At 39.1% G+C, this 18,073-nt stretch overlaps 1 protein-coding gene across 1 annotated transcript in view; it reads left to right on the top strand.

Annotated features, from left to right (window-relative positions):
* Positions 1 to 18,073, top strand: part of LOC145318567 (uncharacterized) — a 121,279-nt gene continuing 103,206 nt past the window's right edge. The window contains exons 1-4 of the mRNA XM_080159936.1: positions 1 to 160; positions 644 to 800; positions 998 to 1,401; positions 2,014 to 2,130. Coding sequence (XP_080016062.1) covers positions 100 to 160; positions 644 to 800; positions 998 to 1,401; positions 2,014 to 2,130 — 739 coding nt within the window. The 5' untranslated portion in view covers positions 1 to 99. The remainder of the gene's footprint in view (positions 161 to 643; positions 801 to 997; positions 1,402 to 2,013; positions 2,131 to 18,073) is intronic.

The raw sequence follows: 18,073 nt of genomic DNA, 5'->3' as shown, positions 1-18,073 counted from the left end.
ATACAATGTAAACAACCAAATTAAGTGATAATAAAATTTGCAATATTTCAATTATTGCAACAACAACAAAAAAGTGAATGGTGTTTAATCTAAGTGATAATGAAAGGAAGTAAAGGAAATGGAATATCAAGATTTGGTTTCTCTTTTCGACCTTCAGGAGGTAAGATCTTAATTTCGCAGCTATTATATATATTACTTAAACATTACCTAGGTATTTAGTTAGACAGTGATAGGATAGTTCCATAAAGTGCATTAACCGTGTTTATACAATTAAATGATGTTCTGATGTTGGTTATTAATAAAATAATACAATATTTGAACACAACAAAAACTGTTTCACACGAGATTTTGGCGACCATAAAAAAACTGCACAGTTAGACTGTTATTTTATTGTATAGGTAGTTTTTGTTAAAACCACTTGCAAGAATACAATGGAACATTAGAATTTCACATTTCAATAAAAAACACATATGAACACTCAGGCACAAATAGTCTTCTACTGATTTTATTTGTTATCTGTCAACAATATTATTTTTAATTGTTCTTATAGGTAGACATTGTTTTTTAATGCTCTTATCATTTCAGATTTTAAGAAACTTGTTGATTTTCAGATAACAATAAATCCTAATTTATCTCTTTCCAGGTGAAAAAGGGTCAGGGGTGAGCAAGGGGTCAAATTTGCCAACTACAGCACAATCCAAGATAGCAACAACTAAGACATCCGGCAATAAGATAGAAAGACAACCAAGTAATGCTAGTCAGAAACTGGAGGCTAATAGATTTAGTCAGAAAACCTCTAGGTGAGTAAACAGCTTTGTTTTATTTTTTCATTATGAAGCAATATACAATTTCTCTATATTTGTTTGGTAGGTCATAGTTAAAATTCATCTATATTTTATTTTTCTAGTATCAGAAGCATATATTTGTTGAGACAACTGTTTTTTTGACAAATATCTTTAGCGTTAACAGTATTACTATTACTTTATCTTTATTTCAGTACAAACCTTCACCAAGTGAACAGCAATGTAAGTAACAACAACCACAACCAGTCATTGTTAAACAACAGCAATAACCAAAATCATTCCATCAACAGCACAGATAATGGCATTGAAAACAAAAGCCCGCTAAAGGACGTCCTAAACAACAGTGATAAAGTTAAAAGTAAATCTATCACATCGCCTAAATCTTCGGCTGGATATGCTTCAGCGTCATCAGTTGGGGCCAGCAGTAGAACGGCCTCGCGGCTGCAATCCCCTTTTCGGCGGCGTGGATCACCTTCACCGGTGGCGGATAGGGTTGCAGCCGCCGGTGTCAATGCGTCGCCTGCTAAACGTGGCTGTTCGCCGGCTTCTAATGTTGGCAGAATCGCTTCTTCATCTCCCGCATCTACCAGAAAGTTAGGTAAGATATTTATCCATCCCAAAAAGAAATTTACAAATCTAACAACGTTTTTGATAATAAAATACTCAGTCCATTTTTTTGCTAGAAAATCACCAATGCGTACATAATCTTTGTTACAAATCTCTTCTAATCTTCGGTAATTATTTTTAAATCGCCATTAAACAGAAATACCTACAGAATTTTGGTTACTTGGCACAAATAAATAAAAATATTTCTTGACAGATTCATATTGAAATAAATGTTTGATAAAACTACCTTCTTGCTGTCCGACCATATCTATTATTATTTGATAAGCTTGCCCATGTTTCTAGTTGCGTGATTTGTTTTGACACTTGTCAATATTGTTAGCCATATTTTATATCTTTCAAGCCAATGCAATTTTATTTATAGTTTTGCATAATAATTTTTGCCGTCAAAACTACACAAGAAAGAATTTTGGACTTCTGAAAGGAATCGTAGGTGGAAACATTTGAAATCCTTCCATCTATTAAATTAAATATGCATATAACACTGTTCTGATAAGAAAAAAAGGAAGTATCACTGACAGTTGAGGGACTCGTCCTTTGTTTATACTATTTGTATTGCAGAAATTTACTTCATTCGTATGTTCAGCGTCTCCATTTGCTGGAAGAAGAAATATGATGACCCGCGGGGGACTCGTACCTAAACCCTACAGGCCAACCCCAAGTTCAAATATTGGTGCCAATAAACCTTTGCTAAGTGTATCAGGTATTTATATTAATAGATAAAATATATTTATGCCTAATAACAATGTATGCATATTCTTATTCAGAAAATCTTCATCTTTACTGTTTGCTTTACAACTGGTCTCTGGGGATTGAACCTACCCCCCCCCCCCCTCACATTTAAAACATGCCCAGTAGGAAAAACAAGTACAAATATTTCATTAAAGTTGTGGTTCATTTGGTTCATTGGTTACATAAGTCAATTTTGACTTACGGACACTTTAAGAAATTAATTTTGTTATTGAGTGTCTTTAGTAATATAATATCTAATTCTAATAACATATATTAACAAGCTATATATCATCACGATAATAAATTGTGGTTAGTCCGATAACATTTAAAGTGTTGATTATTATTTATTCATTAGTTATCAATTGAGTATATTAATGGACAAACAATAAAGTCATTAACTATAATTTGTGTGTGTTATTAATGATGTTCAATTGACATCAAAACAAATATAAAAATATATATTCAGTAGATTTTCATATTTAGATATCTACCAAGTTACTTATTGAGTTTTAATTTTTTGCTGCGTCTATGTAGTTGATTTTAAACATTTATATTCCATTTGACTGTTAAAGGGCAACAAACCCTTTATATAATTTCTAGATTTGAAATAACTTTTGTTCTGTTTTTTTAGGTTAGGGTTATGATTTTAAGCGTCCTTTGGGTTAAGAAAAAATTTTTAAAGGAGGAAATGGGGCGTGGAAGGTGGTGGTCCACTAATCTACAAGAGGGTTGTACCGTTTGTCCCTTGTTTACTGCACCCCCCCCCCCTTCCTTTCTGCATATCCACTTTTCAAAAATATAAATTTAGTTATGTTTACTGTAAAGTGTATTGAAAAAGCATAAAACTAACTGATAAATGGATAAAAACCGGCTATTTTGGTAACTAGCCTATCTAATGAACCATGTATTAACAGCACCGAACTTTTCCGCCATTCTTATTAAGCATTGCATTTATACTGAAATATAAACATACATTTTATAGATCCAAAACTAAAACCTCATCTGGAAAGGATAATATGAATTCAATACAAATAATATAACTGCAGGTGACATGATCTCATTTTATTAAGGCTATGGACATATGATCATAATCAATATTAACACAAACATAACATGGTACAAATTAATTAAATCAGTAGATAGAATAAAACAATCGTAGCTGGTGAATGGGAGCTTGCTGGCCTCGAACCTGCAACATATATATTTTAACACTACTCCATTTCTATTTCTTACCAGCTTTCTTCTTGTGGGCTCTTCTCTCCTTTTTGGTCATCTTTAGCAGGTTCAATTCATCAAACAACTTCTCATTTTCGTATCTCAACGATTCCTTAAACTGTATTTAACCTATTTTTAAAACGTATATAAAAAATATACTATGACACCAGTAGAATGAGACTGCAGAGCCTAAATTTGAATTAAGTCCCCAATAAACTTTTTTTGGGGGATTTAAATATTAATTTTTACTGTTGCCGTGATCATTGTGATCCGAGCAAAAGGTCTTTTTTTTTTATTTGGATAAAATTCGTAGCTTTTAGAGTGTTTTGCTTCATAAATATTGTATTCTGGTATAGAGTAAAATTAGGCCTTATGATTTTACTATAAAAATTCACTAAAAAGTTAATTCTTTATAATATATCAACGAATTAACATTAACATGTTTGTGTTCTCTCACTTATTTTAAAAACATAAAAAATGGCTGTAAAGGGTTAAATGACAACAAATGTTTATGCAATACAACAAATTTATTTTTGTCACATATACAAATGTGTTATAAAATAAGATTATTCAAACTTATCTTTTAAAATAATTCTAAAAAGTATGTGTCTTTTATGTGTACGGTTTTCATTCTTTTCATTTTAATTAAATAAAAAATATTTAACTACATTGGAAATAAGTCACTTTGTGAAAACACTCTTTTTTTGAATTGTAAAGAATTATATAAAACAGGACTTCTTATTGGTTAGATTTCAGAATTATTTGTTTTATTGTAAATGTTAGATTTTTCAATGAAATTAATTGTTTTGGAAAAAATAATTATTTCCAATGAACAGAGTAATGTTTTTTTATTGTATCAATATAAAGTGAATTATATAAAAATGTTCTGTAAGCCACAATATTTCCCGAAGTAAAAAAAAGCTTTTGCTTCGGTCAAAATGATTACAGCAACACTAAAAATTAATTTTTAAATCCCCCAAAAAAAGTTTACTGGGGACTTAATTCAAATTTGGGCTCTGCAGTCTGATTCTATAGGTGTCCTAGTATATTTTTGACCCCCATTCAAAAATAGGTTAAAAACAGTTTAATGTCCGTCAACTTATCGGCCAGCCGATCGGACCTTGCCTGCGACTCTCTCAGATACTTGTTCTCCTCCCTCAACTTAGTCACCTCTGCTTCCATTTTCACGTCTCTCGCCTCACGGACAAGCTCGATCTCGAGCCTTAAGGACTCGATCTCCAGTTGGGCTCGGGTGAGGTCCTGGCACTTCCCTGTGTATAACTCGGCTATCCTGGAGGTAACCTTGGCGGTTTCCCGTTCAGAGGCATGAGGATCATCCTTCTTGGGCATCCTTGCAACGCGGTTTAACAAGCGCTCCAATATTGAGATAGAGTGTGGGGATCTAGCTCCTCTAGGGTGGGCTCCACTCACGAGGCTGTCCGCCCTCTCTCTACTAACAGTCCTGTGGCTGGCTCTCCTCGCGCCGGGTCGTCGGGATGTACTCCTTGTCCTCCGGCCGCGATATAATCCGCGGCTCTTCAGCATGGCCAGCATCCTATCGTCCTTGATGAATTCATCAGTGAGTCCCAAGGGACAAGGGATAGCTAGCACATCAGTCCTCGGCTCCCTGGGCATCCTTGGGCTCTCATAACCCGAAGCATGGTGTTTCTCTATCCAGGTGGAGTTAACTACCGCTGCCCCGTCACTGGGCCTGCTCCCCAATGAAGTTTTGTGCCACCACTCCTCATACATTTCCGCGAAAGTAAACAATTGTTTACCTCTGGGTTTGAGATACACTTGATGAGTGGCGAGCGGCTGCTCGCCACACTCAGCAGTGTACTTTCTGATCCACCCATTGAGATCCCCTATATCGCTCCAGTAGCGTTCTGCATCCGGGGCGAATCTCAGGGTGCTCCAGGTTGTGCGATGACGACCTGATTCCATGGATGCTTCGCACACAGCTTTTATCACGGATGTGATATCCTCGTAGCTCTCCTCGTAAATGAACGCGCTCAGCACATCTATGGTGACGTACATCGGCCTCAGCTCCCTCTCCATGGTGGACAACAGCATTTCCCCGAACTCCTGGAGGGATTTTTCCTTTAACAGGATGTACTTGACCCTGGCTCCTGCTGGTGCCTGGATGTTGAAATCGGCGTAGTGAAGATGTATCGGGCCGGTCTCCTTCACTGGATGGGGTGGATGTTGGTCCCAGTCCTCATCATTGCTGCTCATATTTCCGCTGTCACGTCTCTCTTCCATGCTGAAATTTGAAAAATGTTTTAGTATGTTTTTTTTTGAAAAAATAATACACAATAAGAGAGTGTTTGTATTGTAAAGACAAATCGAGAGTAAAGAAACGTTTTTTTGGAAAGAACGTTTAGATATTAATTTATGCGACTAATGGGCTCAAGTTTGGCAAAAAAAAAAATCTAGATTTGTATAATATGCTACTGTCTTGGAGTAAAAAAACATCGTAGAAAGACGCAAAGTATAAATTTTCATTATGGAATAATTTTTAATGATATTAATTTCTAGTTGTAAATCGATTTTTGAGCGTTGTAATTCACCATTTTTTTTGTAAAAAGAAATTCTTAAGTATGGTAACTTTGAATAAGTTTGAATAAGTTATTTATTCTTATAAAATATCGCACTTAAATGCACGTAACTTGAATAATCTGAAACTCTAAAAAAAAAATTTTTAAGTAAATTAAGAATTTTTGGATAAATTCTTTACCTTAGAAGTATAGGATGATTTTTGTAAAATTCAGGAGGTTTTAAGCAGTGAAACAAAGCAAAAACTGATACTTTATTTCGTTGAAAACACATATAAGGTCACTTTTTGAGAAAAAAATACTCCAATAAAATCAATACACGTCCGATTGGTTCCGTGGTTGGTTGAAAAAGAACTTCCGCTCCTATATAAATGCCGCGTATTGCGCATTGTTAGGATGTTGCGTTGTAGTTGGAAAAACAAGCTTATTGTTTAGTTTACTTCCGTTAATATGTGTCTACGACGTAACTCGTAGTTGTTTTAAAGTCGTCTTCGCGGTGTGTGTTTTAATAGGATTTTACCTTCAAGTGGTTAGGAAACAAACTTGATATTTTTTTTTTTTTTTTTAACTGTTGTGAATAGTGTGAATTTTTGAAATAGTGGATGTCTTTTTTTTTATGAAAGTTTAAAGAGATATTTTTGAAAAAAAATTGGAAAAATTGAAAAGGAAAGGAATATTTGTTTGAAAAAAGAAACTTAGTTTTTGATAGCTCTGATGTACTCAGAACCCAGTTTTCCAGATTGTAGAATCATCATAAGTTTGGAGGGATTTACTCCCTTCTTCGTGAGAATGTCAGCGGCTTGGAGGTCTCCTGGCACCCATACCAGCTTCTTGATGTCTCCTTCTTTCAGCCATTGCTTGACCATTCCTATCTCTCTCCTTAATCTCCTTTCATTTACATCAGTGGAATTGTGGGCAGCTTCATATGCATCTTTGTTGTCCACAATGGCTATGATGGGGAATTCATATTTTTCACCCAAGATTTCTCGCAAGAACCATCTTGTGGCTATTGATGCATCTATCCCTGTGGTTAAACTCATTGTCTCTGCTGCAAGAGTAGAGTTAGTGACTCTTTGAATCTTGTTTGATCTCCACTCAATTGGTGCGCAGTCTCCTGTGTTTGTGTTGACCAGGAACATGATATATCCCTGGGCACTATCTACACCATTGTTCAAATTGCCAAAGCTTGCGTCTGTGAAAGACCATATTTCAGTATTTTTGAAATCTTTAAGGTTAGCAATTTTTATTTTTGCTGCATCCTTGAGTTTCATCATGGTTTTTCTGGCAGCTTTGAGATCAGCTACTTTGCCACCTTGCATTTTTGTGGAAGTTTCAATCATTTCGAATGCCATATCTGGTCTAGTGGCTCTGACAGTCCAGTTTATGGCTCCTGTCATCTGTCTCAGTAGTGTCAATTCTTCAGCCGTCATGTCATCGTCCATCTGGCTCAATCTCTTTGCTTCAATCTGTGGGATTTTGACTTTCTCCACATACTTCTCTTGATCAAGGGTGATACCGTCCTTGGTTTGGTTGAGCATGAATCCAGTGTACATGAAGGAATCACTTTCTGATTTTCCCATTTGGAACGTTTCAAGAACTTGTGGTAGAATCTTTTTGTTGAAAAATTCAGTACCACAATGAATGAAATCATCAACATGCAGACCAATCACTCCTTCTAACTCTCCTTTTTCGTTTAGGAAGTAGAAAAATCCTGAATCATAAGCTGATTTCTTGAATCCCAGTTTCTCCAGTCTATTCTTGACTTTTTCATACCATTTCTTGCTTGCATCTTTAAGTCCATAAAGGCACTTTTTTAGCCTCCAGAGCTTCTTTGTCAGATTTGCTTCCTTGGGAGGTTTCACCAGCACTATTCTGTCAAGTTCATTCCCTTGGAGAAAAGCAGACTTCACATCGCTTGCACTGATTTGCCATCCTTTTGTGGCAGCGATAGCTAGAATGATTCTTAGGGTATGTTTGTGCATCGTTGGAGATTCTTTGGGTACATCATGAATCTCTTGGAAACCTTTTGCTGTCAATCTTGCTCTCACTTCCTCCCCTTTCATGGTGATTACCCATAATGTGGTTATATATTCTTGTCCTTCATCCTCGATGATGTCATAGGTGTCAAAATGTAGAAGTTTGTCTAGCTCTTTCTGTTTGGCCTCCATTGCCTCAGGAGTATTGGTTTCATCTTTCGCTACTAGGGTGGCCAACACTTCTTCTGGAAGGTTTTTCTCTGAGTTGTCCTCCCTCTCTCTTCTTTCAACCCTGGGCTCTTCGATTTTTCTAATTTCAAGATTTTCAATGTCATCACTTAGTACTTCACCATTATCAAGACTGAAGTTGTACCAGTTTGGGTACTTTCCTGTTCTTTTGCAACTACTTGTGACTGTTGCGTTATGCCATGTGCCGTCCAGTTTTATCTGGACCTTTTCTGCTTTTTTTAGTATTGTGACTTGTAGTTTATGGGAAGTAGCCTTTTTGGCAGGTCTGCCAGGCTTCTTTTTGTTTTGTTGTCCCACATCTTCAGTGTTTTCATCTTGTGGGTTATTTGTTGACGTGTCTTCCATTGTCTCCTCATTGTGATGACTCTCGTTTGTGTCGGTAATGTCATCTTCAATTTGTGTGAGATCATATTGTGAAATTTCCTGCGACTCCTTTGCATGAGCTTCCTTGTCTTCCTTGTCGTCAACTGTCTTGTTTGTGACATTCTCTTCTGTTTTCAACGTTTCTCCTTCTTCTGCTTTTATCTTAGCAGCCAGTTCTGGTTTGACTGGATGTAGTCTGTTGGCGTGAATTTGCCCAAAATATTTGCCATGTCTTACACAAATTACTTTGCCATCCTGGTATACCACCTTCCCTGGTCCTAACCATCTATCATCTATTTGTCTCCTGTAATAGACATAGTCTCCTGGATTGTATACATGTTGAGCCGTCCTCATCTTGGTTCTGAGCGCTCTCTTTAGTTTCTCACAGTTCTGTGTTTTCATGTATGCTGTTCTGCACTCATGTAATGCTTTCAGCTGATCCTCCAGAGCTTTGCTGTGACTCTTTGCTTCTAGTACGTTTGGTGGTTCGTCAATAATGTTTGGAATGTTTGGTTGTCTTCCAAAAACTAATTGAAAAGGTGAAAAGCCATGTACTGTGGATAAGGAATTCTTGGCTGCACAGGCCCAGGCTACTGCACATTCTAGATCAATTTCAGGATTGTCTGTTTGTACTCTCACCACAACACCATCTGCCAGTCCATGTACTTTTTCACATATCCCATTGCTATAGGGACTGTATACAGCTGTAGTGAGAACTTTAATGTCTAGTTTGCTCATAGCTTCCATCATTATTGAACCTGTGAATTCTGAGCCATTATCCGTTAGAATCTTCTTGGGTTTTTGAAAATATCTCACCCAGTGTGTCATAAATGCTTTTACTACTGCCTCAGGTGTTTTTGACTTTAGTACAGTACCGACTGTGTATCTTGTAAAGTAATCCACCATGTAAAGAATTGGTGTACCTTTCATGATTTTTAGGTCCATTGCTACACATTGGTTGAAGTCGTTCGCAAGTGAATAAGATACCGATGGTCTGTCAGGTAACCTTTTCTTCATAATACATCCTTCACAACCATCAATGATCTTATCTATCATTTCATCAAAGTGTTCATGCCACTTGTCTGCTCCCTTGAGAAGGTCCACAAACTTTTCTTTACTTCCATGCCCAAATTGCTTATGCAGTTTTGTGAGCATCTTGTACTGTTCTCTGATTGAGGCTTTCTCTAAGTCAATCAGCATCACGTGTTCCATAACCATTGAGTCTTCCGCATCGTCTTGTCCAAGAAGATTTATTATGTAATGTCCTGCACTTGTGGTGTGCAGTTTGATGGGTGTTCCATTAGCTGTGGCTGTGTCATTTATTAAATTGATTGCTATGCCAAGCTTCTTCATATGTTCTTTGGATAAGAGTAATGGAATGTCTGAATCTATCACATCAATAGATAGTTCATGAATCTCATTGGCAATGATTACTGGAATTTTGTATATTCCTTGTGATTTTAAGGATTGTTGATTACCAAAAGTAAATGAAGTTTTACTCTTATGTGGTCCTGATAGAAGGTGTTTTAGGTGCTTTGGGATAGCTTGCATGTATATTTTTAGCCATTTCATACCCGTTACACTACTTGAACAACAAGTGTCCAGTGCAGAGGCATTTAAGGCTTCTGCTGTGAATTTGGACAATTCGTTTTCATCTGTTGTGAAAAATATGTGTTTTTCGGAATCGTTATCAGCACCCCTTTCTTCCTCTATTTCTTTGAGTATGTGTTCCGGAATGTCGTCTTCCGCACCTGAATTTTCACCTTCTATTACAAATGCTTGTCTGTTGTGTCTCTGATTCCTGTTAGCGTTTTGATTTTTAGGGTTGTATGGGCATTCTCTTTGTAAATGTCTCATAGACATACAATTTCTGCATTGTAAAATGCGTCCCATTGCGTCTTTAGGATTTATTGGTCCCCCTTGATTTTGTGTAAAATTATTGTTGCCCCTATTGTTTTGAAAATTTCCACCCTGTGCGCTTTTGTAATTGCTACCCTGTGAGTTTTGGTAATTGTTTCCTTGTGAGTTTTGGAAACTGTTTCCTTGTCTACCCTTTTGGAAATTTTTACGCTTAGTCCAGGCTGCAAATGCCTCTTCATGTTGTGCCATAAAAGCATCTGAGAGGCTCTCTGATTTTTCCTCTTTATTTAGGTTGAAAACATTGGTAAGCATATCGAACATTTTTGATTTAACGTTCTCATATAATTTGTCATCGTTGGAAAGATCGACTACCGAGTTTAATAACTCTATTTGTTGTGCCGTAAGGTTGGCATTATTCATAAGAAAACCAGCTTTTATGTCCGTGGACAGTGTGGTTAAACCTGCATTTTCTGCTTTGGCTACTAGATATTCGAAATGTTTCGCATATTCCGCAAATTCTTGTCCTTGTTTGCGGCGGTAATCGACAATTTCGCGGAGACATTGGAATTTTAGTGATTTTGATGGTTTTCCTATGTGTGCGTCTAAAAACTCAAGAATTAAATCGACGCCGTTTTCTGCTGCCGCTATCGTTTCCGGGCAGTGTTTTTGAAAAAGTTGACGCTGTATGTTATCACCGAAGCTTTCGTGCGTATTTTTTATACCAATAAGGAGTAACGCTCCTCTTTTTGACTTAGGAATGTCAGTAATAATGTTCCATAATGTTACATTGTCTTTGTAATCTGAGTAGAGAGAGTAATCAGAAAGTTTGGGTGCTTCCTGAGTAATTTTAACTTCAGTCATTTTTGGGGAATGAGATGAGGTTTCGGCGTTTTGGAAATTGCTATACCTCTCTCTAGTTTTTACAGACTTTCTCTCTTTGTATTTGTCTGTATGATCGTGTATGGAGATACGATTGTTCTTTTTGTCTTGGATATGACGTGGTTTCGTCCTTCCCATTAAGTGTCGTTTTTAGAATTCGCTACTATGGAAGGTTCTTGTCCTTGTGATTTTTGTTTGGAAACATAAAACTCACTGTAGGTCAATAAAGTTTGGATAGTTTATTTTCGCTACTTGTTGATACTGTTTGTCCTTGTGATAGGTTAGAAAAAGGAACACATGGAAAATTACTTTTATTTATATAGAGTAGAAATCTTTATATTTTATTTTAAAGAAAAAAATTCACATCTAAAAAAAAAATATGTAAAATTACGATTTTTTGAAAAATGCACCGGCCTTTCTACGGGCCTAATTTTTTTTTGGAATTATTCACTTTATAATTGATTCACCGGCCTTACTACGGGCCTACAGATTATTTCAGTGTATAATACAATGCTTCTTTTGAAAAAAAAAAATTCACCGAACCTCTACGGGTCTAAACATTTGAGAAATGCATTAGCAGATAAAGTGGTGTGTTTACATGGTTGCCGTAGATCTTTTAAACAAAATACAAGCTGCTGCTACTATTTGATAAATGGATAAAAACCGGCTATTTTGGTAACTAGCCTATCTAATGAACCATGTATTAACAGCACCGAACTTTTCCGCCATTCTTATTAAGCATTGCATTTATACTGAAATATAAACATACATTTTATAGATCCAAAACTAAAACCTCATCTGGAAAGGATAATATGAATTCAATACAAATAATATAACTGCAGGTGACATGATCTCATTTTATTAAGGCTATGGACATATGATCATAATCAATATTAACACAAACATAACATGGTACAAATTAATTAAATCAGTAGATAGAATAAAACAATCGTAGCTGGTGAATGGGAGCTTGCTGGCCTCGAACCTGCAACATATATATTTTAACACTAACAAATGTTAGATTGTATCATTATTTGTTTTAGGCGCACTTTTTTTGTGTGTTTAACATCTGTAATTGCATGTTGTGTGTGTGTGTGTGTGTTTGTGTTTATGGGTGTATGTAGTTATGTGTTTTGTAAATCAATGTAATCATATTGAGTAGTGTTTATTGTTGTTGTTGTTTTGGCTGCTCATAGTCAGTTTCCGGTCCGGGTAGTCATCAGTGGGGTGAGGGGGGGGGGGGGGGGCGTGGGCTTATGGTGGGGGCTCTGGAGGGGGGCGTTGGAGGGGAGGAAGGCTGGTGAAACTTGGATGGGAGGAGAGGAAGGCAGCTACATGGGTGGGATTTTGCCAGAGGTCCATAGGAGTAAGATTTGTAGGATTATTTGGGCATGAAAAGAGGTGCTGGACTGTTTCTGGGGTAGGATTAACAGGACAGGATGGGCAGTTGGGGGTAAGAGAAGCGTTGATGGAATGGAGGTAGCTTTGGAGTTTAGGGCAATAGTTGGATCTTAATTGGGAGAGGATGGTTCTGTAGTGCCTGGGGAGTTGGATTTCGGAGGGGTTGATGTCAGGGGGAGCTTGAATAAGGACAGGATTAGGGGGGTAAGAATTTATGGCTTGGGTGACAGCTGAGGTGTGGAGGCTGGAGATTGTGGATTTGTAGTTTGTGGGAAGGAGGGTGTTGTCGGGGGAAAGAAAAGGTTGGAGAGTAGGAAGGAACATGGATTGAAGGGTGGATTTTTTGGATCTAGGGCCAGGGGGGGTTGTGACGTTGTGGAAGGATGGGTGGGAGGGGCGGAGGGAGGAGGCCAGGTATTGGGAACAAAGAAGGGAAAGGTGGTTCCGTACTGGTAGGATTTTGGTTTCTTGGTGGAGGTGGCTGATGGGAGATTTTTTAGTGGAACCAGTACAGATGCGGAGGGCTTGGTTTTGGAGGACTTGGAGTTTGTCAATGTTGTTTTTGGAGGTGTTAGGGAACCAAACAGGACAGGCATAGGTGGTGATGGGGCGGAGGAGGGTGTTGTAGGTGGTGAGGAGAGTCTCCTTCTGGTGGCCCCATTTGGTGCCAGCCAGACATTTGAGGATTCTAAGGCGGGAGGAAATTTTTGAGGAAATGGTGGAGACATGGGAACTGAAATTGAAAAAGGTGTCAAAGGTAACTCCAAGGATTTTAGGGGTTTTCTCAAGGGGAAGGGTGGAGCCGTTGATTTGGACTTGAGGATGGAGGTTGGATTGGTGCTTGCGGTCAGAAGTGAAGAGGGTGACAGTGGATTTGTTGGGAGCTATGGAGAGGCCGTTGGTGGAGGCCCAGTCAGCGATTGAGGAGAGGTGGGAGTTGATGGATTCAACTGACTGGGGGATGTTAGGGGAGGAGTGGAAGGAGTTAAGGTCGTCGGCATAGGAGGAGGTGTGGGCAGGGGGAATGTGGGGGGCATCTGCTATGTAGAAGTTGAAGAGGACTGGGGAGATAACAGAGCCTTGGTGGACGCCAGTGTGGACAATTTTAGGAGAGGCATTGGTGTTTTGATAGGAACAGAAAGCCATCCTGCCATGCAAGTAGCAGGATAGCCATCTAATGATGTTGGGATGAAGGTTGGAGGAGGAGATTTTTTGGAGAAGGAGGTGGATGGGAATGCAGTCAAATGCTTTGGAAAGGTCGATGGAGGCAACAGTTGTGCGGCTGGGGGGGAGGTTTTGATTGAAGCCATTGGCAATGGTGGTGGAAAGGTTGAGGAGGGAGGAGGTGGTGGAGTGGAGGGGTTTAAAGCCGTGTTGTGAGGGGTGGGTGGAGAGGTATTGTTTAAGGTAGGGGAGGAGTAGGCGTTCAAGGACTTTTGCTGCAGGACAGAGGAGGGAGATTGGGCGGTAGGAGGTGGAAAGGTCAGGGGGTTTACCAGGTTTGAGGAGGGCAATGATTTTGGATAGTTTCCAAATGGCAGGGATGTTGGCAGCGGAGATGGAGAGGTTGAAAAGTTTAGTGAGGTAGGAGATGCCATTTGGACCAAGGTGTTTAAGGTGAAGGATGTTAAGGTTGTCGGGGCCAAGTGCAGAGGAATTGGAGGAATTTTTAATTGCTTCAAGGACAAGGGCAGGGGTAAAAGGTTGGAAGTTTCTGTTGAGGTGGTTGCGGCGGCGGATTTTACGGATAATTTTTCTGGAGAAAGGGTTGGAAGTATGACGGGAGACAGAGGTGAATTGACTGGTGAAGGATTCGGCAATGTGGAGGTGGGAGGTGTGGACTTTGTTGTTGTTGAAGGAAATGGGTTGGTTGGAGGGAGGGGAGTTGTTTTTGCCGGAAAGGGACTTGAGGAGGGACCAGAATTTGGAAGGATTTGTTCTATGGTCGGATTTGGAAAGGGTTTCTTGCCATTTTTTGTTGGAATGTTGGTTTACTATTTAGGAGATTTGGTCATTAAGGATTTGAATTTGAGGATCATGGGGGTTGGTTTCTCTTAAGGAGTCTCTTTGCTGGATAAGGGGTTTAGCAGACTGAGGGAGGGTAGGGTTGGAATTTTTGATGAAGCCAGCAGGAACAGTGTGTTTGGAGGCAGTTTGGAGGATTTGGCGGAAAGTGGCTTCACCTTGGGAGCAGGAGGAAGGGTCAGGAAGGTCTTCAAAAAGGGTTTCAGTTTCTAGGGTAAAGGTGTCCCAGTCTGCTTTATGGAAGTTGTGGAAGGTTTTGACAGGGCGGGGGGTTCTGGTGATTTCGGGAATGGAGAGGAGAATGGGAAGGTGATCAGAACGGAGGGTGGTAAGGGTGTGCCAGGAGAAATCAAGGGCAAGGTGGGCAGAGCATAAGGAAAGGTCAGGGGAGGTAGGTTGGCCATTGGGGGGAAGGCGGGTAGGGGAATCCTCGTTGAGGAGGCAAAGGCTGCTCTCATTGAGAGCTTCCAGCAGAGCCTCCCCACGATTCATGGCAGATTGGTCAAGGGTAATGGAGTTCCAGGCAGGGTTGTGGGCATTGAAGTCACCGACTAGGATAAGGTCATTTGGATTTTCAAAAAGGAGGTTAAAGTCAGGGGTGTATTGTGGGGGGCAGGAGGAGTGTGGGGGGAGGTAAAGGTTGATGATTTGTAGAGGGGAGCCATTGCGGGAAATTTGGATGCCATCAACCTCAAGGGGGCCATTGGAGAGGTGGTTGAGGTTAAGGTGTGTGAAGGGGATGTCTTCGGCAATGAGGAAGGCTATTCCTCCACCAGGTCGGTCTTGTCGATCCTTCCTGATGAAGTTATAGCCAGGGAGGGGTTTAGGATTGGATTTGCAGGAGAGTTTAGTTTCTTGGAGGCAGGTAATTGGGATGTTAAGGGTTGAAATAAGGTTGTGGAGTTCATCTTGGGTGGTAAGGAGACCATTACAGTTGAATTGGAGGATGAAAGGTTTACCAGGAGGTTTGCGGGGGGCAGGGGTGGGGGGAGGAGGGGGCGGGGGTGATTGAGGGTGTGGTGGTGATGGAGGTGCTGTTGGGGAAGGTGGGGGAGACGGGGAGTTGGGTGTGGAGGGTGAGGGAGGGGGGGAATTTTGGGGGGAACAGGAGGGGCATATCCAGAAGGGGGAGTAGTGGGTGGAGGATGGAAGGAGGGAACATTTGGGGTGGACCCATTGGAGGCAGGAGTTACATTGGAAGGAGCCAGTGGATTTTGTAACACCTAAGGAACAGATAGGGCATGGAAATTGGGGCCACGGGATTTAGGTGGGGGTGTTGATTGTTGGGGGGAAATGGGTGAGAAGGGGGTAGGGGAGGCAGAGATGCAGGGTGGACAGGACCAGTTAGAATTGTATTCGGATTTGGATGAGAGGAGGGAACATTTGGGATGAACCCAAAGTTGGCAGGAGTTACAGAGGAAGGCACCAGAGGAGCGGGTTATGTTGCGGGAGCAGGTATTTGGGACCAGGATTTGGATGGATGTCGCCAGAGAGGATGAGGGGAGGAGGGGGGGTGATGTTGGATGTGGTTATGGAGGGTTGGAGTTGAAAGGCCTCCAAGGCCTCCAGAGCTGACAGGGGCTGACTTAAAAGCCCTTTAGGCCAGCCCCGTGGGGGAAACCCGGACGGGAGACATGGCTGTCAGAACAGGTGGTTTGGTGCAGGTTTGCCCGGGGGTGTACATCTTCTTCTCCTCCTCCCCGGATAGGTCCACTGCGGAAAAGCTTGCACCCTCAATTCATCAATGAATCTAATTACAATGTTTAAGATAGCCAATACCCCGCCCCACAAAAAAAATTTAAAGTATATATTTTTATTTTTTAAAGGGCTATTTCTCTTAGAAAGACGATACACCCTTCACCCCCACCCCCTCGCCAAAAGTAAAACCAAATATTTTTTTTGCTAATATTTGCTCGGCGGATTTTTAAATTAACTTCATTTATATTTACATAGATGTAATACAGTAGCTTAAATGAATTTGTCATATATATAATGTTAAATTCTAAATGAATGTTTTGAGTAAAAATAATGAGTGATTTTATTTTTGTAAAAATTGATTAGGTAGGTACAACAGTGGACAAAGAATTAAGAACTTGTTGATGTTTTCGTCAGAAGTTGAGTAAGATATACAGCCCACTAAGAAAGTTTTATGAAGGGGTTAAATATATATGTATAAAAGATAATTTAAGATAATATTTTCGAGATTTTTTAGCTAAGGGGGGGGTTTTTAATGCAACCATCTCGTAATCAATGTATAAATGGCACTTAGAATTCGAATTTTTATCTGAAATTTTGCATGAGAAATCCTTGGTAGGTCTATTTTCCCTAAATCGAACAAAAAGTTGGAAAAGTAGCGGCTAACGGCTGGCGGCTCATCCATTTAGCCATTTGTTGGGTATTTTCATGCGAAATCCATCACGAAACCTCTCTCCACATAATGCTCTTTTCCGATCCAAAACGTTTTCAAACGGTTCTAGCCGGTAGTTGTTGGTACTAGAAATCTATAAAATGTTTTTTTTTTGTATCATTTCACATGATTTAAAGCAAAAATATGTTTCAAAAAGTTGATTTCTACGTAATTTATGACAGATTTGCCCTAAAAAAAGCCAAAAAACGGCTAAACGGCTGAGCCGTTAGCCGTTACTTTTTCTACTTTTTTTTCGATTTAGGGAAAATAGACCTACCAAGGATTACTCATGCAAAATTTCAGATCAAAATTCGAATTTTAAGTGCCATTTATACATTGATTACGAGATGGTTGCATTAAACCCCCCCCCCCCCCCTTATGTTTCTCTCACTCAGTACTTATTTCGGAAATATTAGTCATGTAGATATGTTAAAAATTATAGTTATTATTAAAGTATTATTCATATTAGGTAATTACGTTAAGTTTTTAGATACAGGTGTTACTGTTGGCATTGATAGATATATGTGTCAACTCAAAAAATCTAGCATTTACATTTAGACATTTTTATGACTCACGATTCTTCAATTACAAATATCACTTTGTTTGTCAAAAAAACAAGAAAATTCAAATAAAAAAAAACCCGCATAAATGATATAGTTTCCATATAAAATAACTTATGGGTAGGTAGTATATGTGTTAAAGAACCTAATTATCTGTTTTTTTCTGCAAATAAAAATTTACGTATGGACTATTGACTTTTAGAGCGGCTTTTAAAAAGAAAAGAAATGTCAATGTTATAATTTTTTGCTTTTGGATTACACATTTATAATTTACAGTTTGTTTACGAGTTTTTCTCTAGGGAAAGGGACAAACATTCTAAATAATTTAAAATAGTTTTAATTAAAAAAAATTTCGCAGTAGAAATTCGAAGTTCCCATTAACACAATAATAGGCTGGATGCACTTTAGTCATCTATCTTTAATA

The sequence above is a fragment of the Acartia tonsa genome, chromosome 5, assembly GCF_053477335.1.
Source record: "Acartia tonsa isolate MP-2025a chromosome 5, ASM5347733v1, whole genome shotgun sequence".
Taxonomy (NCBI): domain Eukaryota; kingdom Metazoa; phylum Arthropoda; class Copepoda; order Calanoida; family Acartiidae; genus Acartia; species Acartia tonsa.
Note: the sequence above shows the minus strand (reverse complement) of the source record. Positions and strands in the feature narration are given on the sequence as shown.